The sequence below is a fragment of the Doryrhamphus excisus genome, linkage group LG6 (genome assembly GCF_037039965.1).
Source record: "Doryrhamphus excisus strain RoL-2023G ecotype Guam linkage group LG6, RoL_Dexc_Guam_v1.1, whole genome shotgun sequence".
Taxonomy (NCBI): Eukaryota; Metazoa; Chordata; class Actinopteri; order Syngnathiformes; family Syngnathidae; genus Doryrhamphus; species Doryrhamphus excisus.
Genome location: NC_136362.1, coordinates 13,212,449 through 13,239,127, shown reverse-complemented (window position 1 = coordinate 13,239,127; position 26,679 = coordinate 13,212,449). Strand labels below are relative to the sequence as shown.

At 46.4% G+C, this 26,679-nt stretch overlaps 5 protein-coding genes across 8 annotated transcripts; 3 read left to right on the top strand and 2 right to left on the bottom strand.

The window, feature by feature from the left end:
* Window positions 1-1,940: 1,940 nt before the first annotated feature.
* On the top strand, window positions 1,941-11,111 carry wdr33 (WD repeat domain 33). 2 transcript variants are annotated; one of them, XM_058068777.2, is made up of 21 exons: window positions 1,941-2,155; window positions 2,686-2,904; window positions 4,695-4,763; window positions 4,923-5,027; window positions 5,095-5,190; window positions 5,336-5,487; window positions 6,856-6,953; window positions 7,101-7,227; window positions 7,317-7,471; window positions 7,563-7,641; window positions 7,721-7,831; window positions 7,915-8,009; window positions 8,345-8,431; window positions 8,591-8,727; window positions 8,807-8,962; window positions 9,046-9,579; window positions 9,656-9,698; window positions 9,772-10,072; window positions 10,134-10,285; window positions 10,372-10,560; window positions 10,750-11,111. In XM_058068777.2, the coding sequence occupies exons 2-21, from the start codon at window positions 2,701-2,703 to the stop codon at window positions 10,881-10,883; spliced, it is 3,024 nt and encodes a 1,007-aa protein (XP_057924760.2). In that variant the 5' UTR covers window positions 1,941-2,155; window positions 2,686-2,700; the 3' UTR covers window positions 10,884-11,111. The 2 variants fall into 2 exon arrangements, with proteins under 2 accessions (XP_057924760.2, XP_057924762.2); XM_058068779.2 differs by having other exon boundaries at window positions 10,372-10,551; window positions 10,750-11,110.
* Window positions 10,619-11,933, bottom strand: sft2d3 (SFT2 domain containing 3). Its single transcript, XM_058068780.2, has one exon. It carries the CDS (start codon window positions 11,845-11,847, stop codon window positions 11,170-11,172), a length of 678 nt encoding a protein of 225 aa, XP_057924763.2. The 5' UTR covers window positions 11,848-11,933; the 3' UTR covers window positions 10,619-11,169.
* A 2,275-nt stretch (window positions 11,934-14,208) lies between these two features.
* On the top strand, window positions 14,209-20,505 carry pex5lb (peroxisomal biogenesis factor 5-like b). Of its 2 annotated transcripts, XM_058066873.2 has the most exons (14): window positions 14,209-14,558; window positions 14,811-14,906; window positions 15,589-15,703; window positions 15,825-15,983; window positions 16,166-16,265; window positions 16,657-16,726; window positions 16,842-16,940; window positions 17,529-17,648; window positions 18,533-18,676; window positions 18,760-18,830; window positions 18,912-19,070; window positions 19,197-19,362; window positions 19,429-19,586; window positions 19,663-20,505. In XM_058066873.2, the coding sequence occupies exons 1-14, from the start codon at window positions 14,544-14,546 to the stop codon at window positions 19,859-19,861; spliced, it is 1,671 nt and encodes a 556-aa protein (XP_057922856.2). In that variant the 5' UTR covers window positions 14,209-14,543; the 3' UTR covers window positions 19,862-20,505. The 2 variants fall into 2 exon arrangements, with proteins under 2 accessions (XP_057922856.2, XP_078647599.1); XM_078791473.1 differs by lacking the exon at window positions 14,811-14,906 and having other exon boundaries at window positions 14,210-14,558.
* A 1,194-nt stretch (window positions 20,506-21,699) lies between these two features.
* Window positions 21,700-25,174, top strand: LOC131125520 (erythroferrone). The gene is made up of 8 exons (XM_058067145.2): window positions 21,700-21,892; window positions 21,964-22,038; window positions 22,106-22,163; window positions 22,239-22,366; window positions 22,432-22,531; window positions 22,638-22,719; window positions 22,797-22,875; window positions 23,813-25,174. Exons 1-8 carry the CDS (start codon window positions 21,809-21,811, stop codon window positions 23,909-23,911), a joined length of 705 nt encoding a protein of 234 aa, XP_057923128.2. The 5' UTR covers window positions 21,700-21,808; the 3' UTR covers window positions 23,912-25,174.
* cyp7b1 (cytochrome P450, family 7, subfamily B, polypeptide 1) lies at window positions 23,102-26,599 on the bottom strand. 2 transcript variants are annotated; one of them, XM_078791470.1, is made up of 6 exons: window positions 26,492-26,599; window positions 26,074-26,210; window positions 25,404-26,003; window positions 24,949-25,155; window positions 24,593-24,771; window positions 23,102-24,525 (listed from the first exon to the last, which is right to left on the bottom strand). In XM_078791470.1, the coding sequence occupies exons 1-6, from the start codon at window positions 26,560-26,562 to the stop codon at window positions 24,229-24,231; spliced, it is 1,491 nt and encodes a 496-aa protein (XP_078647596.1). In that variant the 5' UTR covers window positions 26,563-26,599; the 3' UTR covers window positions 23,102-24,228. The 2 variants fall into 2 exon arrangements, with proteins under 2 accessions (XP_078647596.1, XP_057923127.2); XM_058067144.2 differs by having other exon boundaries at window positions 23,104-24,528.
* Between the last annotated feature and the right edge of the window lie 80 nt (window positions 26,600-26,679).

Below are 26,679 nucleotides of genomic sequence, written 5' to 3'. Positions count from 1 at the left end.
TAACCTTGGAAACGGTGGTCCCAGCTCTTTTCAGGTCATTGACCAAGTCCTGTCGTGTAGTTCTGGGCTGATTCCTCACCTTTCTTAGAATCATTGAGACCCCACGAGGTGATATCTTGCATGGGGCTCCACTCCGATTGAGATTGACCGTCATGTTTAGCTTCTTCCATTTTCTAATGATAGCTCCAACAGTGGACCTTTTTTCACCAAGCTGCTTGGTAATTGCTCCGTAGCCCTTTCCAGCCTTGTGGAGGTGTACAATTTTGTCTCTGGTGTCTTTGGACAGCTCTTTGGTCTTCGCCATGTTACAAGTTAAAGTCTTACTGATTGTATGGGGTGGACAGGTGTCTTTATGCAGCTAACGACCTCAAACAGGTGCATCTGATTCAGGATGATACATGGAGTGCAGGTGGACTTCTAATGGGCAGACTAACAGGTCTTTCAGGGTCAGAATTCTAGATGATACACAGGTGTTCAAATACTTATTTGCAGCTGTATCACACAAATAAATTGTTAAAAAATCATGCATTGTGATTTCTGGATTTTTCTTTTTAGTTTATCTCTCTCACAGTGGACATGCACCTACGATGAAAATTTCAGACCCCTCCATGATTTCTAAGTGGGAGAAATAGCAAAATAGCAGGGTGTTCAAATACTTATTTTCTTCACTGTATGTATAATGTAAAATTTAGTTTTTTAAGTGACTGATTGGCGTAGTGGGTACGTTGGCTCTTGGTACAGTAGACTATGGTTTGAATATATTGTATACGGCAATATATGTGTTATTATCATTATTTTCTTAACAATACTGGCCCTCACATCTGTCAAGAAAAATTCCGTCTGGTCCCACTGAAGGTCCAAGTGCGAAATGCACCACCATCCATCCACCCATTTTTGATGGCACTTATCCTCACTTGGGTCGCGGGTATGCTGGAGCCTATCCCATCTGTTTTTGGGCGAGAGGAGGGGTACACCCTGGACTGGTCGCCAGCCAATCACATTCACCTATGGTCAATTTGGAGTCATCAATTAACTTAACAGGCATGTTTTTCAAATGTGAGAGGTAACCAGAGTACTCCGAAAAAACATGTAAACTCCACACAGAGATGCCCAAGCAGAGATTCTAAGCCAGGTCTTCTCGATCTCCTGATTGTGTGGCCTCCATGCTAACCACTCGTCCACCGTGTGGCAAAATGCACCAACTGCTACTGAAATTAAGTATGAAGATTATAAAGATACTTGCTAAAGGAAACACGGTTGCAGCTACTAAATGCAGGAGGGAGGGCTGGCAGAAAATACATTTTGTTTTATTCTCTCAGTTGTAACCTGGTTAGGTGACTGTAGGATCAAATAAAAAATGTAATACAAAAATAATATTCAAGCAGTAAGTGGTAGTGTTCACCGAATTACTGTTCTATCTGCACTGAATGGCAGTTGTCATTTTTGAGAGACTAATGATTGGTCTGTAGGCGGGGCGTTTATGGATTGTGGGCTGCTTATTGGTCAATGGACTGTGGTGTTTTTTGGTCGTCTTGTATCTCACAACCGAACCTGCGTTGCTGTGGAGATGTATCCTGAAGTGAAACAGCTTCATAGTATGGCATATCCAGACTTAATACTCAAACTCATCCAGGATAAAAAGATAAATCCTGTTTTCGTCGTAAAGGCCTGTGTTGTAAAGGAAAGCTGTTCTGGCAATACAATTGTACACAAAAAAATCAAACAATTATGGATGTCTAAACTGCCAGGGCACGTTTTTAAGAGATGTTATAGTTACGTACAACACTCACCGTGCTTTGTGTTTGTGTTTAAATGTAATTAAACAGGTAATATAGTAACTGACTAATGAAACCTTCGATTTCCACGTGCATTTGAAATGTACACATGTCTGTTGACTTTTTCAGTGACGTTCCCGAGCAAAGAGCGTGCGCGTGCTCTGGGCGGGACGTAACGTAGCCAAATATGTACGTGATGACGTCAGACTCCATGTTTGAGTCGCGGCTCGTTTTAGCTAGTGGCTAGCTAGTGGCTAAAGCGACACATACGTGAGCGAGAGCAGTGGAGTTTATGTGTTTATTGGGAGGGAAGCTCGGGTGATTCAGCTGCTCATGTCTGCAAGCTAGCCTACGAGTAAACTGTGCTGTGGAGACGTTTGGTGAGTTTTTCAACTCGAACTACTTGGAAGCTGCATTTGTGTCACCGGGCCTCATTAGCATTGGCGCTAGCTATCAGGACAAAACGTGCAAAACAAGGCTCATTGTGTATGACTGCAAAGAGATGGTATGCACCCGCTCCGCTTGTTTGACTGTTTTTGTCATCAGCAGCACTATTTTACTCGCTGTTAGTTTGGTATCAAAGTTTGTCGCTCATGCTAACACGGCTTGCTAGCTAGGTAATGAGGCGCGCTGTGACCAGAATGAATGTCGACGACCTGTTGTATACAAACAACCATGTCATCACTTGTATTTATAGTGTTTGAAAGGTCGCTGCTACAGCAAAACATTAACACTATTTAAGCATTGTCAAATAATTTCCATACACCTTATCCCGTTTGGGCTTTCAGGGGGTGTGTTTTGACAAGGTGTGTTCATGTTGACCACATCCAGTTAGTTTGGAAGTGTTCATCTTTCAATCCAGTAACGTTGCTTTCAGTCACATGTGGCACCACACATCTCCCTCCTGCAGATCGAGCCGGTCAACATGGCGACGGACGTCAGTTCACCGCAGCGGTTTTTCCACATGCCGCGCTTCCAGCATCAGGCGCCACGGCAGGTGTTCTACAAGCGACCCGACTTCGCTCAGCAGCAAGCTATGCAGCAACTCACATTCGATGGAAAACGCATGAGGAAGGCCGTCAACCGCAAAACCATCGATTACAACCCTTCTGTCATCAGATACCTGCAGGTACCTACACCCTTGTATGTCTTCAAACTCCACTACTGGTACTGAAGACCAACACAGTATGGTCCTGGATGCCTATGCACCACCCATTTTGCCGAGATTTCAAAACTGTAGAAAATAATAGAAATAATCTGTTCCAGGGTCAAACTCTGGCAGTCAAAATTTTAACTGATCAGTACAGACAATGAGTCACATTTATCATCATAATGTCACCGGCACCAACGTAAACAGTAGTTACAACACAGGAAAACCAAGTAGCTATTGGTGCCTTATTTTGGTGCTAAATTATAGTTACTAGGGAAAAGGCTGAAATAAACAAACATTGTGCTATTTGGTACTGAAATGAGAGGAAAAACAAGGTTGATTTAGCTCACTCAACTTTCATGACAGTGTTACGCTTGACGCTAGTTTATTCACCTGTACAGCCAGTGGTGAGCAGCCAGCTAAAATAATCAGGACCAAATGGTACCGCCTCAGCTACCTGCATTAAGTGCCTGAGTGTGATATTTTTAGGGAGCATAGCGTTCTACTAGGTTAAGGTGCCGAAAGCTCTTTAAGCTACAGTGGTGGGGGCGGCCATGTAGTGCTTTGTACTGTATGTGAGGAGGGGGATTTTAAACCCAACTGTCAGTGTTATACAAAGCCAGTGCAGTGATGCGAGTACAGTGAAATATAATATAATAATAATAATAATACATACTGCTTACACATACTGCTTAATACATACAGTGCTTTTCAAAAACTCAGATGCTTTGCATGGTAAAAGCAATCAAATACATGTATGTGTACAAAATTGCAAAATAACAGAATGTGAGACCCAAAAGCAGAGTTCAGAACAAACAGTGAAAACAACACATACATTTAAGAGATTGCAATGTGATGGAATATCTAAAAATGTATGTTTTAAAGAGTTATCTGTTAAAAGCAGTGCAGAATAAGAGTGTTTTTAAGTTGGTCTTGAAAGTGGCAAGGTCAGCGGTGTCACGGATGTGTGGTGGAAATGACTTCGGGGGGGGGGGGGGGGGGGGGGGCAGAAAAGGCTCTATCCCCATAGGTTCTCTTATAAGTTGTAATATATCTTTCCACAGCTTTTTTGTGTTGTCAATGTTTCAATCTGTCTTTAAATGACAGTTCTCAGAGGCACAGAAAAAATGGTTTACTTTTAAATACAAACGTTCTGGTATGTAGTGAATTATTTTTAATTGTGGGATTACATATCTAAGACATCTAAATATATTGCATTCTTATTTTACAAATAAAGTATGATTAAGAAATGCTTACTTTTTACGTTATCTACCATTATGTTATTGTGTACTTATCACTGACTAACGAAATACACACGTATAATTCTTTGTCAATTTTGTTTTCAATAAATCGTTTTGGTTATAAAATACTATTTGATAGGCGTCATGTCACACACTGAAAGTGTATTCTTTTAACTTGTATTCTTATACTTGGAAATAATGTAATCAATTCATTTTCTGTGTCTTTAATTTGTCTTCTTGTGACTGTAAACAGCGCCCCTCCCTCTTACTTATTTGCTTGTGACTGATGTTGTAAAGAGCAGTGTCATCACACGCCACAGAGACTGGTGCAAGGTTGCTTCGATGATAGCTCGATCAAAGTGTATTTTTAGTGCATGTAAACATACTGACTGTCTCAAACGTACCTATTTTGCAACAGTATCAGATAATATGTAAAAGATACCCACATCGCATCATCTTTTTGTCCCTGTCCATCCTTTTGTACCGGTTTGTAAAGTAGTCACCATATGCCACCTCTGTTTGCCACAGAATCGTCAGTGGCAACGAGATCATCGTGACCTACGAGCCATCCAGCCTGATGCTGGATGCTACAATGATGTGAGTGAAATTTTTGTGAAGATTTGGGCAAGGTTGGGGGTGGGGGGGGGTCACCTTTGCTGTGTACTTCTTGTAGTGTCACTATGTTAATTTGTGTGTCCTGATTACAGCCACAAATAAGTCCAAATGATGCATACAGTTATCTGTTATCTCCCACAGTTGGTTCCTCCCATTGGAATGATGAACAATCCAATGAACGCCGTCACTACAAAGTTTGTGCGCACGTCCACCAACAAAGTCAAATGTCCCGTCTTTGTCATCCGGGTGAGTTGTTTTGAGATTTTCACATTTTCTTTGAAATCAGTTCAACTTATTGTGTGTGCGTGTCCAGTGGACTCCTGAGGGGCGTCGCCTAGTCACTGGAGCATCCAGCGGCGAGTTTACGTTGTGGAATGGACTGACGTTCAACTTTGAGACCATTTTACAGGTGAACACGTGTGTATTATTGGAATACATGAAAGTTGAACATGTGATGGATATAAATAAGTGGTGTGATGTTCTTTAAATGCTGTAGCCACGTCCATGTGGCGGCGTGGTAACGTGTGTCCTCTGCCCTCCCCCTCATGCCGCAGGCCCATGACAGTCCGGTGCGTGCCATGACGTGGTCCCACAACGACATGTGGATGCTGACAGCGGACCATGGCGGTTATGTGAAGTACTGGCAGTCCAACATGAACAACGTGAAGATGTTCCAGGCTCACAAGGAGGCCGTTAGAGAAGCCAGGTTTATACCCAATCTCAACTTTTCTGTAGTTTTGTCTACTCTCTACATACTGGCCAACCTGCAGTACCAGGCTTCGGCCTTGCAGGGGCGCTGGTTGCTTGATGACAGATGTATGTGTGTGCTGTTGCAACACTGCACTGATGTTTCTTTGATTTGTGTCCTAATAAAGTCATCTAGAATGAATTAAAGTGCTTTGGCCAGGCCCTGTGGCTGCATGATGACTTGCAATAAACCAATAAAGGCCCAGGCTTTCACTCAACCAATAAATTTCCATAAAGGATCAATAAAGGTGGAGAAGAAAGATAAGTGGCACTATTGGGTGTTAAATAAAATTTTGAATGGTGACTCTTTAAAAGCACGGGAGACTTCCAGTTTGAAGCCCGGAGCCTACATTTGCCATCATGCACACCAGTTAGATTGCCACCTAGCTTTGAGTGTATATCACAGCCAGCAGAGTAAACTAGCACTTCTTCAACACAGTGACCGTTCTTAGGGTGTTATGTTATCAAATGTGGAGATGCGTTCTCACAAAAGTAGCATCCTGGTTTAGCACTAGCCCCACCCGCTGTCATGTGACTGGAAGTTAAATATGGAATTCTCTTACTTGTCTCAAACTGAACTTTGTGGCACTTTTTGTTCTTAGTAAATTCGGTTTATCGTTGATATTACATTGCAAGTTGTGTGATCCCCACCTATGACTGCAAAGACGAAAATGTTAGTGCTGAGATGTGGTCGTTGCTTGTGATCAATTCAAAGGAATTTTCATAATTTTCACTTGAAAAAACAAATGCCCAAAGCAAGCTGTAGTAATGTTTTCATATGACCGTTACACAACAGTGTTTTCATTTAATTCCACTGTGAATAATATCTGAATTGTAATAACTTTATAAGCACTGTGTGTCTTTGTGATAATCCCAACAAGGATTGTTGGGCCTTGTTTGAGCTTTTGATTGAAAAAAACACAGATTTTTCACTTAATGATGCAGTGGTTTTCATAAGGGAGAAAATACAAAAATAGTTGCAGTAGAAATTAACAGTGTGTGAATATGAGGTGATTTATAATTAGCGTCCAGCAGGGGGTGCTAGTTATCGTGCAAGTCAAACTTTCATAAGTCAATCGTTTTGTTTGATTATGCAGTTTTACTTCACCCGTAATTTTTCACACAATTGTAAATCCCTCTGACTAAACAAGATATTTGACTCTGAGCTGAGTTTAAAGAAAAAAATCCAATGTCCTAGAGTTGTGGACACTTTTTGTCACTGTTCCCACTGGTCTCCAAGAACCTTCTGTGATGTGACTGGAATGCCAGGGTGGAGGACATTGTCATTTGTCGGGTTGACTTGTGACTTCCTGTCTGTCATTTCCAGTTTCTCACCCACTGATAGTAAATTTGCCACATGCTCTGATGATGGTACCGTACGGATTTGGGACTTCCAGCGCTGCCATGAGGAGCGCATCCTTCGAGGTAAGACCATTCAGTAGCCACACCCCATTTGACATTTTTAAGTGTTTTAAATTTTGTGCTAAGGAGTGAGCTAACTTTGTGCCACACAGTAAATAAAAAGTTTAATTTATCTACATGGATGCATTAACTGTGTGTGTGTGTGTGTAGGTCATGGTGCTGATGTGAAGTGTGTGGATTGGCACCCCACTAAAGGCCTGGTGGTGTCTGGCAGCAAAGACAGTCAGCAGCCAATCAAATTCTGGGATCCAAAGTCTGGACAGAGTCTGGCAACACTGTGAGTCTAAACATTCTATGCAGGAGATTGTCATGGACATCTACATGTCATCAGTGAGTGGCTGACATTTGACCCTTCCATCTTCTCAGACATGCCCACAAGAACACGGTGATGGAGGTTAAGTGGAACACAAACGGAAACTGGCTGCTGACCGCCTCACGTGACCACCTTTGTAAACTGTTTGACATCAGAAACCTGAAGGAGGAGCTGCAGGTGTTTCGAGGGCACAAGAAGGAAGCCACAGGTGAAAAGTACTTCTTGTCTACAGTTTCAACGCCACAACCCGTGACAACACAACAATATTACATATATGTCCTGACGTTCCTATTCCTCAGCTGTGGCATGGCATCCCATCCATGAAGGTCTGTTTGCCAGCGGCGGTTCTGATGGTTCATTGCTCTTCTGGCACACAGGGTAAGAATAACACAAGAGCATTGATTGATGCTTTTATTGTGAAAGTTTGAGCATGTGTGCAAATGTTGGGTGTTGCCAGAGTGGAGAAGGAGGTGGGAGGCATGGAGATGGCTCACGAGGGAATGATCTGGAGTCTGGCCTGGCACCCGTTGGGTCACATCCTGTGCTCTGGCTCCAATGACCACACCAGGTAACACAGCGTGTGTGTAACACGCTTACTACACATACAGTATAGTTGGACAATAACAATTACTCCATGTTTGTGTTTAACAGTAAATTCTGGACAAGGAATCGTCCCGGTGACAAGATGAGGGACCGTTATAACCTAAACCTGCTACCTGGCATGTCAGAAGATGGTGTGGAGTACGGTGAGTCATGACCACTGACATGGCAGGCATTACCTGTACTATTAAATGGTTCATTAACCTAACACAGCTAAACTCTTGATGAATATTATTAGCATGCTAGTACTATATATGTTTCTTATACAGTTAGCCACTGTGGCGAACTGTATATGCTTGTTATACAGTTGGCCACTGTGGCTAATTGTGTAATGTCTAACTGCTTGTTAACCATTAGCATCAGGGCTAAATGGTAGGAAATGGTTAATGTAAATACACACAACCTGTGTGTATATGTATTTTGTATGCATGTATATATATATATATGTGTGTGCATTTCATAAACATGTCTGTGACAACAGATGACTTGGAGCCAAACAGTGTGGCCGCCATCCCTGGAATGGGCATCCCCGAACAGCTGAAGGCCGCCATGGAGCAGGAGCAGAGCCGTAAGTCCAGTTCCTGTTTGTAGACCAGGTGACATCCATCTTGCATGGCACCTTTTCAAATGTAAAAGGGACTTTTTAACATAGAAGTACTATTACAACTTCTCTTTTATTGATCACTATTGTTTTAGAAAGTGATTGTGGAATTTGTGTGGTGTGCAGATAAAGAGGCATCTTCAGAGGAGATGTCCATCCCAGGATTGGACTGGGGCATGGATGAGGTCATGGGCAAGGACAACAAGAAGGTTCCCCAGAAGAAAGTCCCCTACGCCAAACCCATCCCAGCTCAATTCCAACAGGTGAGCACTCACTCAACATTCAACAAAGCACAGCAAAGTCAGGATTTCTGAAGTGAGTCCATCTCACACTCCACTGCAGGCCTGGGCTGAGAATAAAGTTCCCATGATGCCCCCTGCTGGAGATGGGCCCAAAGAGCGCAACGTGGAGCAGAAATTGGATATGAAGAAGAAAACTCAGGCAGAGATTGAGCAGGAAATGGCAGCTCTCCAGTACACAAACCCCCTGCTGTTGGAGGTGAGTTCATGTTGGAGAGGGGGTCCAAGGGGCATCAGTGTGGTCACATGCTGATTGGCTGCTGTTCTTGTTTGTTGGAGTAGCAACTGAAGATGGACCGCATGATGAATACAGAGGGGAACATGCAGGGCAAAGGCCCCGGTGGCTCATTCCCTGGTCAACAGAACTTCTCTCGTCCCCAGCAGATGTCCAACAATATGGGGCCTCCCATGGGCCCTGGAGGCATGCAATCGTCTTTCATGCCCCCTGGTCAGATGGGGACACCGTCTGGGCCCCCTCAGGGCATGATGGGACCTATGGATATGCAGAGACATCCTGCACCCTCCAGGAACTTGGGCCCCCAAGGACCTCACGGCATGGGTCCTGGACCCAGAGGAATGCAAGGTCCCCATGGTGGGATGATGGGGCCCCCCTCTAGAGGAATGGGTCCTCGAGACATGCAGGGGGCTCCCCCTCAGGGGGGTATGATGCCACCTCAGGGGGGAATGATGGGGCCCCCATCCAGGACACATGGCAACATGCAAAACAACTATGGGATGGGAAACATGCAGGGTCCCCCAGGAGGGATGCACGGGCCTCCAGGGAACATGCAGGGACCCCCATACATGCAGCACCAGGTAAGTCAAGGTGTCATTACACATTATATATGTGACTTGGTTTCTCCTGACTCGTGGTTTGCTGTGGTCCTCACAGGGTCAGACACATGGGAGGGGCCAACAGGGCCCCAACAACAAAGGTAAGTCTGATTCCAGAGTCAAAGATGCATCAAAGGAAGAACATGGTCATGCCATCTGTTTTTAACCCGGCAGACCCTCGGGGGCCATCACCAAACCACCACATGGGGCATCCGGACCGCCAAGGTGCGGGGGGGCCTGACCAGGGCCATTACTGGGGGGAAAAGCACCAGGGCCGACACGGGCTGCAGGACTTTGATGTGGGCCAAGACTTCCATGGTCGAGGAGAAGAGGGATGGAGACATGGACCCGCCTACCAGGGAGGTGGAGGGCATCGGGTTGGTGGTGGTCATCGAGGAGGCGGTGGAGGGAACTGGGGCGCTGATGATAGGCCTCCTCGAGACTCAGGGGAGTTCCGAGGACGACGAGATGACAGGTGAGCTTGACTTCTTGCTTCTTTGACTGGAGATAGAAGTACTCAATGACACTTGCTTTAGGTTCCGAGGTGGCCCAGGTCGACCTGGAGGTCGAGGTTATCCCGATGAGTATGGAGGCCCGGAGGAGGGCTTCGACAATCCTGAAGATGTGAGAAGCTGGGACACGGGAGGTCGGGGCAGGCCACGAGGTGGAGGGCCCCTCAGGGGAGGAGGTACACTCCCACTTATTTCAGTCACACAACATGGCCACGCCCACACAGGACCCTTCATGTCAATGAAATGTGTTTAATGCCCCCAGGCCATGACGGCTATCGTGATGGACCCCAGATGCATGATGGGACATCCCCTGTGGGCCGTGAACGATCTATGTCCCTTCAGGGGATGGACATGGCGTCTCTGCCTCCACGAAAAAGACCGTGGCAGGACGGCCCAGGGACTGCAGACCCGCGCGAGAGAGACTCCCCGGCTTCTGACGCAGGTGACTTGTGTACGTTTACACGTTATATATAGAATGTTTGACCGATAAATACATGCACAGCTGAAAATGTCTTTTTAATTCCATTATAAATCACTCATCAATAATAATGACAATCATCTCTAACGACCATTGATAAGGATAACCATCGATCAATCATATCAAGGTGTTGACTTGGTCTCTGCTTTGTCCCCCTGACAGGGCGACCTCTTCAGAGGGATGATAGCAGTTACGGTCCACCGGGGAGGGGCGGACGGGGTGGCTGGGCTCCAGCACTCAGGAGAGGAGCCCCCCCACCCAGAGGCGTGATGAGGAGTGGTGGCCGAGGTCGGTAGTCACGGACTTCCCCCAACCCTCATGGTCCCATGAAAGGACTCTGTGACTGTCAATGTGCTGCTGTGAAATCAGCTGACTGAAGGCAGGTCATGTGACACTGATCATGTGACTGGTCAAACTTATCTTCAGCTAACAGTCAGTCTCCTCTTTCCTTGTTGCTTTTTGTAAGAAATGTTTTCATGACGTAATAAACATTCACACTTCAGGAAGCACAAATGTCGACCATAAAAAGTCCGATATCCACTGCTGGTTGTGCACAAATCAAGTCTCTGGGACGCTGTGACGTCATATCGGTATCGTTTTGCCACTCACGGTCCTTTTGATGGCGGACGCCGCCATGCCTCCGACGAAGCGAATCCCTGCGCTACCTCCGGGCATCAGCGACACCACGTAGTAAACAATGGCGGCGACCTGCGCGGCGGCTCCGAGCGCGGTCAGCACGGTGCTGTGGAGGCTCAGCGCGGCGTACAAAGTCCCTCCGAGGGCGCACAGGTAGACGGCGGCCCCGGGTGAAGTAGGCACGCTGGCGGCCAATTTGCTGGGTCCGCGGAGTATCGCGGCGGCCGCGATGGCGAAGAGCGAACCGAGCGACCAAAGCAGCGCGAATTTGCGCGCGTAGAGCAGCAGCAAAGGCGCGTAGAGCATCGACAGACCGAAACACAGCGCTGACAACGCCGCGCACATCCCGAAGATCACTAGCCGCTGGCGTCGGCTCACGCCGGGCAGGCAGGGATCCGGCTCGGCAGACCACGGCCAACTGCCGCTGGAGCTCTGTGCCGCAGCGGTGCCACCGCGGCTTCCGGACCACGGACTGGACCACCGGCCGAACCAACTCCCAGGGACCGGCTCCGGGTCGTCTAGCTCCACCGTGGTACTAGAGCGAGATTGGGAGATTGTCTTGGCGGTACCACCGCCCTTAGACTGGGCCAGATAGTCCTGCAGCTGCCGGTTCAACTCTGCCATGATGCGTCTATACAAACAGGGAAGCTAACTTGCTAACGTCTTCCGCTCAACAACTTCTTCGTGAAATCTTTTACAATTTGAAAGGAATTCTCTTTGGTGGCCTCCAGCGGACGGAAGAAACATAACAGCTCTGTTAAATTTCAGCTGGTGAAAAAACCAAAAAGACGTCATGTTGCTTTAAGTGCGTGTGGTCAACAATGTTCACGTCTCATACGCGGTCCAGCTTAGGCGCGACTTCATGATTAACAAATGATAAACTGAAAACATTACAAGCGTCCAGGATTTACGAAGTTGATATCCATCAACTGTCCCATTTTCACCGGGGAATTATATTTTTCCATATTTGTTGTTGACGTGCATGCAACAGCGATATAAGTGGAGCTTAAGTAGAACTAGAACTTAAATACGTACATGTTGGCAGACCTGCACTAACATTGAAAATACTCCCAGACTCTGAGGCTCATTATATTTGACGACAATAGAATGCTGTACCCAATGATGACCACTAGGTGGCACTATTGATGCTTTTTGTGACAAGCTTTTTCTTATTGTTAGAATAATGAAGTTTTTAGTTGCAGTTGATTGATGCCTCAGCGTTCTTATTCCTCCAGCAAATATTGTAATATGAGAAGACTAACGGCTGAGTACTGTCAGATAAAAAAAATGTTTTTACTGATATTTCATTAAGCAAGTGGACTGGTACCAATGGAGTTAGCATAATGCAGTGGCAGACTATTTGGCTCTATCGAGTGGCTGCACAGCGGACGAGTGGTTAGCACGCAGGCCTCACAGCTAGGATACTCGAGTTCAATTCCACCCTCGGCCATCTCTGTGTGGAGTTTGCATGTTCTCCCCGTGCATGCGTGGGTTTTCTCCGGGGACTCCGGTTTCCTCCCACATTCCAAAAACATGCTAGGTTAATTGGCAACTCCAAATGTTTGTCTATATGTGCCCTGTGATTGGCTGGTGACCAGTCCAGGGTGTACCCCGCCTCTCGCCCAAAGACAGCTGGGATAGGCTCCAGCACCCCTGCGACCCTCGTGAGGATAAGCGGTAGAAAATGAACGAATCTATCAAGTGATTAATTTCCAGTAGCCCAAAGGAATAAAGCAGTATTAAGTATATTAACAAAATAAAAAACATGCAATGGTGTCAAAGGTCATGCGAAACTAACTTAAGCTCATATCAGTCAAGACAAGCAGGACAGCCTTGGGAGTATGTACTGTTTGTGCAGAAAGGGGCATTGCATCAGCAGAGATGCCAGTTTATCACCTTGTAACACAAGCTTTGTCAAGGAATGATGAAGAGTTATCTTTGGAGACACTGGCACCAATCAGTCTGGCAAAACAACTATTTCAGCACAATGAAGGGATCGATCGGGAGCAAACTCTCTTTCACTTCGTCAGGACCTCAGGAGGACATGGAAAGAGCTTTGGCCATCCGGTGCTCCTATTCTGTCTGATTTGTTCTGTTTGATATATTTTTAATACGTTTTGTAAATCTAATAGCAATTTGTGAGTCTAACCCGGAGACATTGCAGGGAAGCTAAGGGTCTTTCTTAGGACAAAATGCACATTTGAGCCATCAGGGCGGCTGCTGTTGAAATAAATGCATACATTGTATAAGTCTATCTGTGGTAGTGATAAAACATACCAGACAATACATGAAACATCTTTCATCCATTCATTTTCTATGCCACTTATCCTCATTAGACATCATGTCAATGTCAAATCAGCCAACTGGATGAAAATCTGAACTGTGTATAAATAACGTTCCATGTCTAGATTCAAACCACAATTCCCATGTGCTAAGTGCTAACTTATTACCCACGATGCCAATTAGCCTAACAGCACTTTTGCACTACACAGAGAGCCAAGGCAACATGCTATGACTGAGATCCAGTGGGGAAAAAAAAGGTTCTCCTCTCGTTTTGTGTGGAAGTGGTAATTTTTGGCTTGATTGTACTTCTTTCCCGTTTTGTTTGAAAAAGGTTTAGATTAGATTAAGTAAACGGGAGAGGCTAGCTAGCTCGGTAGCTTGCTAACAGTGGCTGTCTCTTACGACCCTTTAGCCCTTCTGCTGGGGTGGTAGTTCTTGTCTTATTTCTGCAGCAAACTCACTTTTAGTCTCTTTTCAACACCGACAAACATATGTAATGATATGTAAACAATAATGTGTGACTTAAATGTTGTTTGAATATCTCAGCTGCCTTAGTAGCCTATTTTAGAAAACGTGACGACGTGTTTGGACAAGTGGTACAAATGGATGGTTAGATTTTACATGTACGTTTAAAACTGAAATTTTTTTAAGGGGATCACAAAATACAAAAAATTAAGCAGCGGTTACAGAAGCACATCACTTATACACACAAATATTTGTCGATGACTGTACATCTTCTAAATAGCTTCTAAAGCGTCGCTGTCCAGTGTTTTAACTGTGACGTTCCCAACAGGAATTGACGCTCCGAAGCGAGGCGGGGCTTTCCGACCTCGGAAGAGTTCGGCAGTACTCGGCTCTTGTCGGTTTGTTGTCATCCCGCCCTCCGCAGCCGAGCAAGAGCAGAAGACTCTGCGCGGTTGAAGAGCTCAGAACCAAACGGACCGCCTAGAGTGGACCTCGTGGGATTCCGGAACCGGAATCAGAACGGAACGTTTTTTATTGGCTTTCAAGGAATGATCCCCGCCTAAAAGAGAGCCATGTATCAGGTCCAGGTGAGATCATCATCACATGACTTTATCAATGTTTGCTTTAATCGATCACTCGATTAGCTGATAATTGGCTCCGCCTCCGTGTGTGGGAGGAGCCAGGGTTTATGGCGATAGTAATGAAACCATTGAGTCCACTTCCTGTTTGGTGTCATTACTTCCTGTTGCTGTCTGCATTGCCTTTTGGGGGGGCGGGGCCCCCTGGACAAGGTCAAGAAAATACGTGAAGACAGACGGCGTCGTGTCCATGTGTCATAGGGGAAAGGGCAAAGTGTCGTTGCCATGGTGCTGATGGAGCGTCCTGCTAAAAAGAGGTCTGCCGAAGGGGTCCCCCTCCTCGCCGGGACAACCAAGGTTGGCATGACGACAGCATCGTTTAATGTCCTTCTCTTTCATTTACTGCACTGAAGGTGGATTAACTAATAGCATGTTATCTCGTAAATAGCATGCTGCCTCTGCTCATCACTCAGATTTGACTGGACGCTAGTCCTCATTGTCCATACTATGTCCGTCCACATGTCACCCACTGGGATAGGCTTCAGCTCACCTTTGACCCTGACAAGGTTAAGCAAAAGAACATGGAGATGATGAGCACGCACCTTCTGTCTCCATCCTCTGTTGTCTTGTTTTTGTTTTGATGTTTTTACTGTCTTGCCACACCAGCTCGTATTTCTTCTCCATGTGGACAAACTTGGAAGAGAACTTGTGTCACGATCAAGGTGACCTACGTCTTTGTTGGTCTTCTCAACATAAGACCATCAGAATCATCTGAACCTCCGTCCAAGAGCTGCAGAGATGAAACATCTGATATATCGTCCCAGTTTTGTTTTGATGATTGGTCCTCATGACCAAAGGACCAGTCAGACACTTCATCCAGGCTCATGAGGGACATCTAAACGTCCTTTTGAAAGTCAACTGGTGCTCTGACCCAAGAAGACTCCCAGTGGAGTTTGGTTGTTCTTCTACTTACCTGCAAGTGCTGAAGTGCTAGCTTCTTTGGGAACGTCGTTGATAGGGTTCTGCTTTTTGCTTCCAGTTGGTCGCCGAGCATCAAGAGAGCCGACCACTTCTGAGTCCCTCCATTGATGACTTCCTGTCGGAGAGCTGCGGTGACTCCACCTCCGTGTGCCCCCTATCCTCCGACACCTCAGGTACAATTTGACAACTTGCTAGTGGGTTAGCTCATGTCATGTCACCAGTCACTGTGAAATGATGGCACACAGGATCAGAACTGGCTGTTGATGGAGGAGCGTCATTTGCTCATGTCCACAGTTGTGGACCTGGTGGACTTCAGTGAAGCTGAGGACGGAGGCGGGAATGACTTGAGAAGGGCAGAAAGCGCCGGATCTGAGCATACAGAACCAAACCGGTTGGATGTGGATCATCTTCCTGCTGGTCATGGAACACCGGAAAAGACCTCATCGGTCTCAGGTAAATTTAAAAGAGGACAGCTAGTGACTCATTTGAACAGGTCAGGAAGTATTTGAAGGCGTCCCAGACAGGAAGTAATCCAATCACGGCTTTCAATTCGCTGGCCCGTGACAAACAACCCTTTTAGTCGGATCACGGTAAAACATTCCGCTTCAGCACTTCCTAATCTGCTGTCTTTTAAGTATTGGACACACGACATGAGTCCAACACGCACCTGGGTGACGACGGGAGGAAGTGTGAAACACGAGGCCATTCCTGCGATACGTCTGGCAAATCGCTGTGGTAAAACACGTGATCTTTATCTAAACCAGGGATGGGCAAACTCGCAGGCCACATCAGGGTAAAAAAAAGTGGGGTTGTCCACATATGGTTGGTCATCAAAAAGAACGACATACTCACAAGTATGTACTCATAAGTACATATTGTAAATGAACTGCTACTGCTACAAGAGCTAACGCCTAACTTAAACTGTAATTTACAAGCGCCATAAACACTGCACATGTTGCCCTACACAGCTTCAATGTTAAAGATTTAATCTGACCTGGTGGACTTGATGTGGCCTGTGGGCCACAGTTTGTGCACCTCTGATCTAAACCACTTACAAAAATAAATACTACTTTAGTTACACAGTCTAATAAGCTAACATACAGACTGTCTCGTCTTCATTTAAAAGCGCCCCTCATGTGAAGAAGTTGTTGGATGCTCGCAGTTTGGATGATTTGGACTTAGAGTCGTCCAGACAGGTCGTATGACACGATATAAACCAGTCGCCTTGACAACAGGACTACAATAGTGCATAACTGTGAGTAGTTTAGAGAACCTCGCACAAAGCAGTTTGTCTTGTATGTGCATGTGCAGGATGGCGGCACATCCATGTGTTGTCGACGGACTCGCTCCCTGCTGGCCAAAAGTGAGTCACTGGAGGATGAGTTTGTGAGAGCCAAGGCTGCTGTGGAGGTACACACATACACTATCACATTACACGTCGTAATTTATGATGAGAACCGGGTCTGACATTCCAATTCCGAGAGGCGGGGTACACCCTGGACTGGTGGCCAGCCAATCACAGGGCACATATAGACAAACAACCATTCACACTCACATTCATACCTATGGACAATTTGGAGTCGCCAATTAACCTAGCATGTTTTTGGAATCTGGGAGGAAACCGGAGTCCCCGGAGAAAACCCACCATGCACAGGGAGAACATGTAAACTCCACACAGAGATGGCCGAGAGTGGAATTGAACTCGGGTCTCCTAGCTGTGAGGCCTGCGCGCTAACCACAGACAGTTCATCAAAGAACTTTGGTTAGCGTCCTAATTTAAACCATGCAAACATTTTCTGATCCTGCCTCTAAAAAGAATCGTAATTGAGAATCGTTTGTAACCGGAGTCGAAATGAAGAATTGGAATCTGAACCGGAATCACTCAAATTCAAACAATGCCGAACCCTACAGATGATGTACTTCCTGGCACATAATCGTCATCGTCTTCCTCAACACATCTCACCTGTGATTGTGTGTGTGTGTGTGTACATGTTTCAGTCAGACACACAATTCTGGGACAAGATGCAGGCCGAGTGGGAGGAGCTTGCTCGCAGGAACTGGCTGGAGGAGACACAGGATCAGAGGCTAACTCCATCTACGACCTCACCTGTGGGAGAGGTACAGTGCCAATAAAGAATGTCTGATGTCACCACGGCGACAACCATCTGTAGGCCTCTCATTAGGTCATGTGACAGTCATCTGTGCTGAGTTCAAGTTTGACTTGTTAGTGCAATGGTGAGGTTAAGGTCTGTAGTAATAGTTTCAGTGGTGTGTTCAGGGTCTGTCATAAGAGTGAGGCATATCCGTGCTGTGATGTATTCACAGTTTGTAGTGGGACACTCAGACATCTCTGTGTGAAGTTTGTATGTTGTTCATGCGTGCATGGCTTTTCTCCGGGTACTCCGGTTTCCTCCCACATTCCAAAAACATGCTAGGTTAATTAGCGACTCCAAATTGTCCATAGGTATGAATGTGAGTGTGAATGGTTGTTTGTCTATATGTGCCCTGTGATTGGCTGGCGACCAGTCCAGGGTGTACCCCGCCTCTCGCTAAAAGACATTTAGCATCGGCTCCATCATACCTGCGACCCTACTGAGGATAAGCGGCATAGAAAATGGATGAATTGATAATTTCACCGCTCCACTAACGGTAGTCTCACTGAAGCCAAGTTAGCACCGTTAGCACTTCCATCACACCATTCCCCATGACAACAAATGGTAAACATGGTTGACACTGTCTTTATACAGTAACCTTTATACCGTCTTTTTCACTATTCACTCCTGCTACGTATCCTTTAGTACGCAAGCGGCAAGCTACAAACGTGACAAGATGAACATCCATAGCTGCACTCTTGCTTATTGGGTCGGTATGGCACAAATCCAGTCTATATCGATATGAACGATATGCTTGTTTTTGATATCGTGCTTAGAAGAAATATCAATGTTTTAAAAATAAGTGGACATTTTACAAATAATAAAAGCATGCCACTATGTGTCTGGCAGGCTTACAGTTTCAGCGCCAACAATCCGTACAAAGACCGCGGTGCCGCCTTTGCTGAAGCGCAGGAGAAAGTTGGCGAGGGTGACTTGAATGACGCCGTCCTGTTGCTGGAGGCGGCCATATTGCAGGACCCGTTGGACTCGGAGGTGAGCTGCTTGTGGTCTTCTGACCACGGCCCTCCTCTCACTGTGTTTGACTTGACCTGTGACCTTGCCCCCTCCCCCATCAGGCGTGGCAGGTTCTGGGAACGACTCAAGCCGAGAACGAGAACGAACAGGCCGCCATTGCATCGCTGCAGAGGTGGGTCTACAGTCGCTACAGTAACCCCTCCAACCCAGCGCCTCAGGCTGGGTCTCCTCATGCTGCGCCCCCTCTTTGTAGGTGTCTGGAGCTCCGCCCCGACAACCTTCAGGCCCTCATGGCAGTGGCGGTAAGCTTCACCAACAGCGGCCTGGCACGCCATGCGTGCGGCGCCCTCTACCAATGGTTGAGACACAACCCTCGCTACGCCCACCTCATCCAGCCCTCAGCGGCTCCCGGGTGAGAACATCATGTCATGTGACCTCATGCATTATGTAAACGTGTCTGTCCATTCACATACACATATTATGGAAATGTGTCTGTCAAATAAAACTAGTGTGTGTGTGTGTGTGTGTGTGCTTGCAGTCCTTCGCTGCAGGAAGTGTTGCTTGTCTTCCAGGAGGCGGTTGAGTTGAATGTGGACTGTGTGGATCCAGAACTGCAGACAGGACTTGGAGTTCTCTTCAATCTGAGTTGTGACTTCAACAAGGCGGTGGAGGCATTCAGCGAGGCGTTGTCCGTTACGCCTCAGGTGACATCAGGACACACGCACCGTCATGAGACAGCAAAATCTAATGTTTTTTTTTTTCTTCGGCAGGACTATCTACTGTGGAACCGTCTTGGCGCTACATTGGCCAACGGGAATCGGAGTGAAGAGGCGGTGGAGGCGTACACAAGAGCTCTAGAGCTGCAGCCCGGTTTCATCCGTTCTCGGTACAACCTGGGCATCAGCTGCATCAACTTGGGGGCACACAGGTACCGCGTCTTCAGGATTCCCCGGATGATAAACTCCTGCTAAGTTTCATTCATGTGGTACTGGTATGGCCTGCAGGGAGGCAATCACTCACTTCCTGATCGCTTTGAATCAGCAAAGACGAAGCCAGAGCTGCAGTCAGAACCAGATGTCGGCCAATATCTGGGCCGCATTACGAATCGCCATCTCTATGATGGATCAACCTAAATTGTTCCAGGCGGTCGACATGGAGGACTTGGACCAGCTGATGGCGGCATTCAATGTTGAAGATGCGTGACAACGTCCTGATGATGGCGGGATTTCTCTTTGGTAAAGCAGGTTCTGAATGAGATGGAATTCGGACCAAAGATGACCGACACAATATAACACAACACACCCCGAAAAGTCCTGATAGAACACACACAAAAAAATACACTTTGATGTCACGCCTCTAAGAGACACGCCCACTGTGATGTCACACCTCAGACAGTAAGAAGCGTTTTAAGGGCTGTTTGTCACATGACCAAACACGTTTACAAGAAGGCAGAACAATATGTGTTTGTCTGAAATGATGTCACATGACCAGTGATATCGTGTTTTTGTTTCCAATTATTAAAGCCATACAGGTCGACAAGAGAACACCTTCATACTCATAAAGTAATAAAATACTAATTAAAAATACTCATACAATCAACTCATACACATTTTAAGATTAACAGCTGCTGCTCTCTGATTGGTCGAGTACCCTCAGGTGTATTATTTTTCACAACATGAGCATGAAGTGCAATATTTATACTTTGAATTCTTTCAAAATAATGTTTTTAAAAATGTTTTGTTCTCGCCAATTGACTTTATTTATAATAACCCCAATGCATACACATACCTTCTAATGTTCCTGTGTGAACTATGGCAATAATCACCAATTAAACTACACAAACTGCTGCTGCTGTTGATTCTTTTGCTCTGATTGGCGGCCTCTAGTGGCAGATGGCGGTACAGCAACTAAATGACTGGCTAGCGTTGATAACGTTCATTCATTATCTAATGCTTATCTTCACGAGGGTCACAGGGGTGCTGGAGCCTATCCCAGCTGTCTTCGGGCGAGAGGCGGGGTACACCCTGGACTATTCGCTAGCCAATCACAGGGCACATATAGACAAACAACCATTCACACTCACATTCATACCTATGGACAATTTGGAGTCGCCAATTAACCTAGCATGTTTTTGGAATGTGGGAGGAAACCGGAGTCCACGGAGAAAACCCACGCATGTACAGGGAGAACATGCAAACTCCACACAGAGATTGCAGAGGGTGGAATTGAACTCCAGTTAACCTGCGCGCTAACCACTCGGCCACCGTGCAGCCTCATTGGTAATATTGCAGCCAAAGCTGTTGAAGTTTCCAAGAAGCCCAAAGATGATGAGATGTCGGTACTGAAGACAAACCTCCGCCAGTTGAGTCAATGTGACATGTTAACGTGCTACCAGTGTGACCTCTGACCTGAAGGCCTTAAAGCGAGTGTTTGGATCCTGAAGGACAGCGTACCCATTTTACCTTCCACCGCAGCTTTGGTCAGGTGTACCGAGTCAGTGTGGACGTCAGCTCCCTGAAATCTACACGTGCACACATGACGATTCTGTAGTAGAGTGTGTTGTTCCACCCTTAGGAAGCAAGGGTGTTATTTGTCCTAGGGGAGGCAGAGGACAGAGGGGACAGGTAACAATAATGAGGCTTCCTGGTTGGTCAAAGGAAGATGTACCTGCCACAAAAGCCGTCCTTGATGAAGGTCACTCTGCATATCCCCACCTGGTCAAGGTCACAGCTTTCCTCCATGAGCGTGTGTGTGTGTTAGCATCAGCGGGGTGGAGACGTGACGTAATATTTTTTCAGTTTCATCAGAAAATGATGACATGTGAGTGATGCAACAAAGGGGGCGTGTCTCAGACAAATTCAGCGTGTTAGTTGTCTATCAGCTTTTCATCATTCTTGCACACTGAAGGCCACGCCCTCCTTATCTCCTTCTATGTGGCAACAGGAGATCACGTGACCTTCTACCAAGGTTATGCCCTTTGTGTCATCTTACTGACAGAATTCTACAGAAGGGGCGGGCATGGGAGGAGTTTGTGCTTGACAGACAGGCATAAATATAGACTCCGTAAAGTGAAGGCAAGCCAGAAGAAGAAGAAACCAAACAGGATGAGAAGTTGGTGTGTGATAAACTTTGAATGTGTAATCTTATAGCATGTGGATCCTCCTGGGAATAATGATGATGATGATGATGATGAGCTGCAGTCAGGAGGTTGTGGTCCAGTATGAGGAAGGTCAGGTAGGAGGGAACTTCTGCTTCTTCTTCTTCTGTATTTTGTTTGTATGACTTGTGGACTTGGTGTGGTGCAGGACGTGTCTCCTGCCAGCTCTTGGTTGATGTTCCTAAAGAACTCCAACAAGGAAGCTTCTAGAAGAACTTCAAAGGTCACAACCGGAAAACATCACACACACGCATGTATGTCATGTTGTTGATGATGTCATTGTTCTTTAGGGACCTCCAGGCCCACAAGTTCTCCTCCCACCTGGACAGCATCAGCTCAAACTGGCAGGTAGTTAAGCTAGGCTTGGTTAGGCCAGGCTACAAGTAAACATGAATGATGATGTCATGGAGTGTGTACATGCAGATGTGACATCAAAGGCGTGCATGTGGTGTGAAGGCCCTCCTCAAGTCTCCACCGCCTTCCTTGGCCGCCTCCCACGTGCCGTCAGCATCCGTCGCCGCAGTCTGCTGGAAGTTCGCGGCTTCATTCAGGTGACTTCGCCGACCCTCCAGTGCTCTTTTGAAGTGGCACCGATTGTGACCTTTGACCCCCGCAGGCCATCCGCTTCCAGAGAGGTCAAAGCTTCAACGCCAGCGAAGGTCGCTTCACGGCGCCACTCGCCGCCTTCTACCAGCTGAGCGCCAACGTCCTGCTACGTGAGTCACTACACGCTGGATGGAAGGCATTACTGCCACCGCTGAAACCTGTGTGTTGTGTTAATGTGTGTATATACGTATATAATGTGTGTATGTGTGTGTACAGAGTCAGGTGACCGTGTTCACATGCGGCCTCGAGACAACGTGAGAGCTGCGATCTGCCTTAATTCCCTCTGCCAGAGTAACCTGTGAGTTAAGCACGTGACTTGCAGTTGCACTTGAGCAGTTGTCTGAGCGAGCATATGTGTGTGTGTGTGTGTGTCAGGTCCATAGAGTCTGTGATAGGTGTGACCAGTGTGGTGGGAACATTCAGGATCTTCCTCACGGGAACGTTCTTCTTACAGGTGACGTTCCTGTTAACATACTGTATGTTAGGTTGACCAAATGTCCTGTCTCTTTTTCTTTGGATGAAAAGAATTCTCATTGGGCCATTAAAATGCAGCAGCATAAGCATAAATGTTGCCAAAAAGCCAAAGAAAAAGCAAAACATATGCACAGCGTTAATATGTTTTTGTGACTTTACAGGACACATTTTCCCCAAAGATATTGGTTGCATTCCAAAATTGAACTGGACTTTTTTTTGGTTATAGGTAGTATTTTGTAATATAACAATGTTCTATCCATACAGAGGAGGCATACTATAATTGTATTGACATTATAAGGCATCTTTGGCTACGTGCACATTGCAGGTCAGTTCCGATTTTTTTGCCTATACTTATGTGACTTGCATCAAATTTTTTTATGCCAGTGACAGAGTACAATAGAGATGTATTTTACTTACATCGTTTTATATATGTTACATTTGGCTGAGTGGCAAGTTTAGCATCAGCACCGCCGAAAACCGGTGATAATTAGTTACCAATGCTCAAAGTTAATTGCAGTAATGTAAGTTATAAAATAAAGTCATTAAAACAAATAACAGAGCCGTACCATTTTATGCTTGTTACATTTGGCTGAGCAGCAAGTTCAGCACCAATCATTGGTGAAAATGAGGTACCAATGCTCAAAGTTAATTGCAGTAATGTAAGTCAGTGACTATGTATTTTATACTTTTGCTTAACATGGGAGACTGTGGTATACAAACTCAAACATGTTTTTTTTTTTAATGAAAGTGTCTGCTTAGAAATTGTCGAGTATGTTGACATTGTCAGGCCAAGTGTATCCCTAAAATATGCTAATATTTGCATATTCATGACCTTATTTATGTCATCAGAACTCTTAATGAACAATGCCTGGACCAATCAGAAGATGTGATCTTGTTCATCATGGTTTGTGTTGTAGGCTGGCGAGTACGTGTCCGTCTTTGTGGACAATAGCAGCGGCTCGGCCATCAGCATCATGCCAGACTCTTTCTTCTCTGGAATACTGCTGGGAACTTGATTTCCTGTTCCCATCGTTCCCACTCTAGTCTTTGCTTTCGTGTTATGCTAACATTAGCCACATGCTATTAACTTAGCTAGAATATTCTCCCCAGGTTTTCAGCATGGAAGATAATGTTATCTTAGCTTTCCAGCTCTGTTAATTGTATCTTCTAGTACAGATTATATTTGTTAATTCAAAAGGTTTTACATTTTACATTCAACAAACATTAAAATTGTTTCCACGTGACTTTCATATTCGTATTTGTGAGGCACATAACAAAATTATCCCTTTTTTGTGTATTTTCCAAGTTGTGTAAACAATGCTTATAAATGATGCTAACACATGTTGCTATGCAGCCGATAGTGAAAGCGTACGTCGTCGACGGGCTGCAGGATGCCGAGGCCTGCCCTGCTGGTGTCAAGGCGGGCAGCGGGTTGCCCCGCTTCCAGCTCCAGATCAAAGTAGAGCAGCAGGAGACAGAGGAACTGTTTAATCTCGTTGATGGCAAAGAAGCGTCCAGGACACATGGACGATCCTGATCCAAAAGGCATGAGGAAGTAGCGAAGCTTGTGTCCGTCCTTGAAGAAGTCCGTCTTCTCCTTGCCGTGCTGTACGAAGCGGTCGTAGCGAAACTTCTGACGGGACACAAGCAGACAAGAAAGATCATTAAAGCTCATTATCCACTGCATTCTGCCATACCTGAGGATCCTCATAAATGGTGGCGTCCATGTGCATGCTCTGAGGGTACAAGACGATGACGTCACCCTTTCTGACCGACACGTTGCGCTCAGCGTCCAGACACAGGGACATGTCCTCCTGAACCACACGGATGTTCATGGACGCCGACGACAAGCGCAGGCTCTCCTTGATGGCGCTCTCTGAGGAGGGGCATAGCTGAAGGAGTCTGCAGGAAGTAGTGAGACGGGAAGTGCCGAGCATGGTCGCAGGAAGTAGCAAGAGAGGAAGTAGCAAGCAAGGCTTCGGGACGTAGCGCGTAAGTTTGCAGGAAGTCGCGAGTGAGGAAATAGCGAGCAAAGCTGCAGGAAGTAGCGTACCTAGATACAACAGCTTGTCCAGAAGATCCTTGCTGATCATCACATCAGCATCACCACTGAAGTGCAAACCACCCTGCTTCAGGACGTCATGGATCTCCTGACGGACCGCCATCAGGGCTGCTGGCTCACTCAGCACGTGGTAGACAGCCCAGAAGGCGGCCGGGACCGTGTTCCCCACTGAAGCCCACAGGATGGCGAAGTGATGTGCTGGGTAAGCAGAGAAAACATGGCTGCAAATACTGATGATGTAACAACCAAGCCGAGGTAGCATTATGTCGCTAGTCCTGTAGCTAGGTCATAGGTGTAGATGTGTAGGTGGTCATGTTACTTGTGTTGTACTGGTTGTGTAGCTCGTTGTCTGACTGGTCATGTAGCTAGCAAGTAGCTGAAAAGCAGTAGGAAGAAAATAATCAGAATGCTAATGCAGCCAGTTGGTGCAAGTCCAGGTTTCGTACCCGCTTTGTCAATGTCCCGCAGTAAGTTCTGCTGTTCGAAGAGCTCGGACCGACGTTGGATGAAGTGTGACGCGTGGGACCAACTGGATGTGGTCTGCGGCAGGAAGAATCGTATCAGTTTGTCTCTGACACTTTGTATGCGTCCCAAAAGCCAGATGGGAATCTGAGCGATGAGCAGCGGAAAGACAGCGTCAAAGCGGACAAATTGGTCCCTCAGCTCCGCCATGCGACTGTGGCGGACAGCGTTCCCCGGGCGCCCATACAGGGTGAGGAAGGTGGCTTCAAACATGATAGATTGGCAGAAGTCAAACAGGCCGGCCGTTCTCCAGGTGGCATCACCGTTCAAGTGGTCCTGGCGAAGGACCATCATAAGATTGGCCATCATGCTCTCCGTCAGCATCGTCAGGTGATCTCCCTGGAGCAGTTGGAAGGAGCGTTTGATCTGCTCATCCAGACCGGGGAACCTCCCGCTGTTGACGGGCGGGTAACCGAAGGTCAATGGTGCCACCTTTTGGGAGAACTGGTGGAAGTCGAGTTGTCGGCCATGTTTAATGATGGCCGGGTACATCAGAGGGTCCATGATGAAGGTCATATATTGACCTGTACATCACAAACCTTCACACATTAGTTTCCTGCCAGACTAGCGTACCTTCCCACCACCGCCACCGACCTGCAATGTGAACAGTGAAAACGTCTCCTGACTTCTTCTTCTGGGCTTCAAGAAACTTGTGAGCATCTTTTCCAAACTCCACGGCTTTCCCAATGAAAGGAATCCAGCCATTGATTAGAGGTGGCTCGCCGTCACGTCTGCGCCAAACACAGAAAACCAACACAGCATAGCATATCATTGTTTATAGTTTGTAGATTCATTTAACTGTTTCATCTGATTCAGGATTAATGATTAATAAAGTCCTTATCAGCTAAAACAAGTCAGGATGTAGTTGCTGTCATTCATCAATCATTTACTTAGTGATTACTTTGTGTGTCTGACGTCATCACGTTATGAACTTTTCAACAAGAAGCTACTCTGACATTCAGAAATACATTACTTGACAAATTAGCAAGTTGTTTGGCGCGCGTGCACGCACCTCCTCCGACGGCGGACGAGGACCACGAGCCCGAGCACGAGCAGCAGCATCAACACAAGCGGCGGGAACATATTGTTGCGTACCAGATGACTGCAAAAAAGACGAGACAGGGCGCGGTGTCATTTCCTGTTACTTGGAGGCGGATCTTGAAACTTCACCCCCAACCGGAAGTGACGAACCCCAATTCT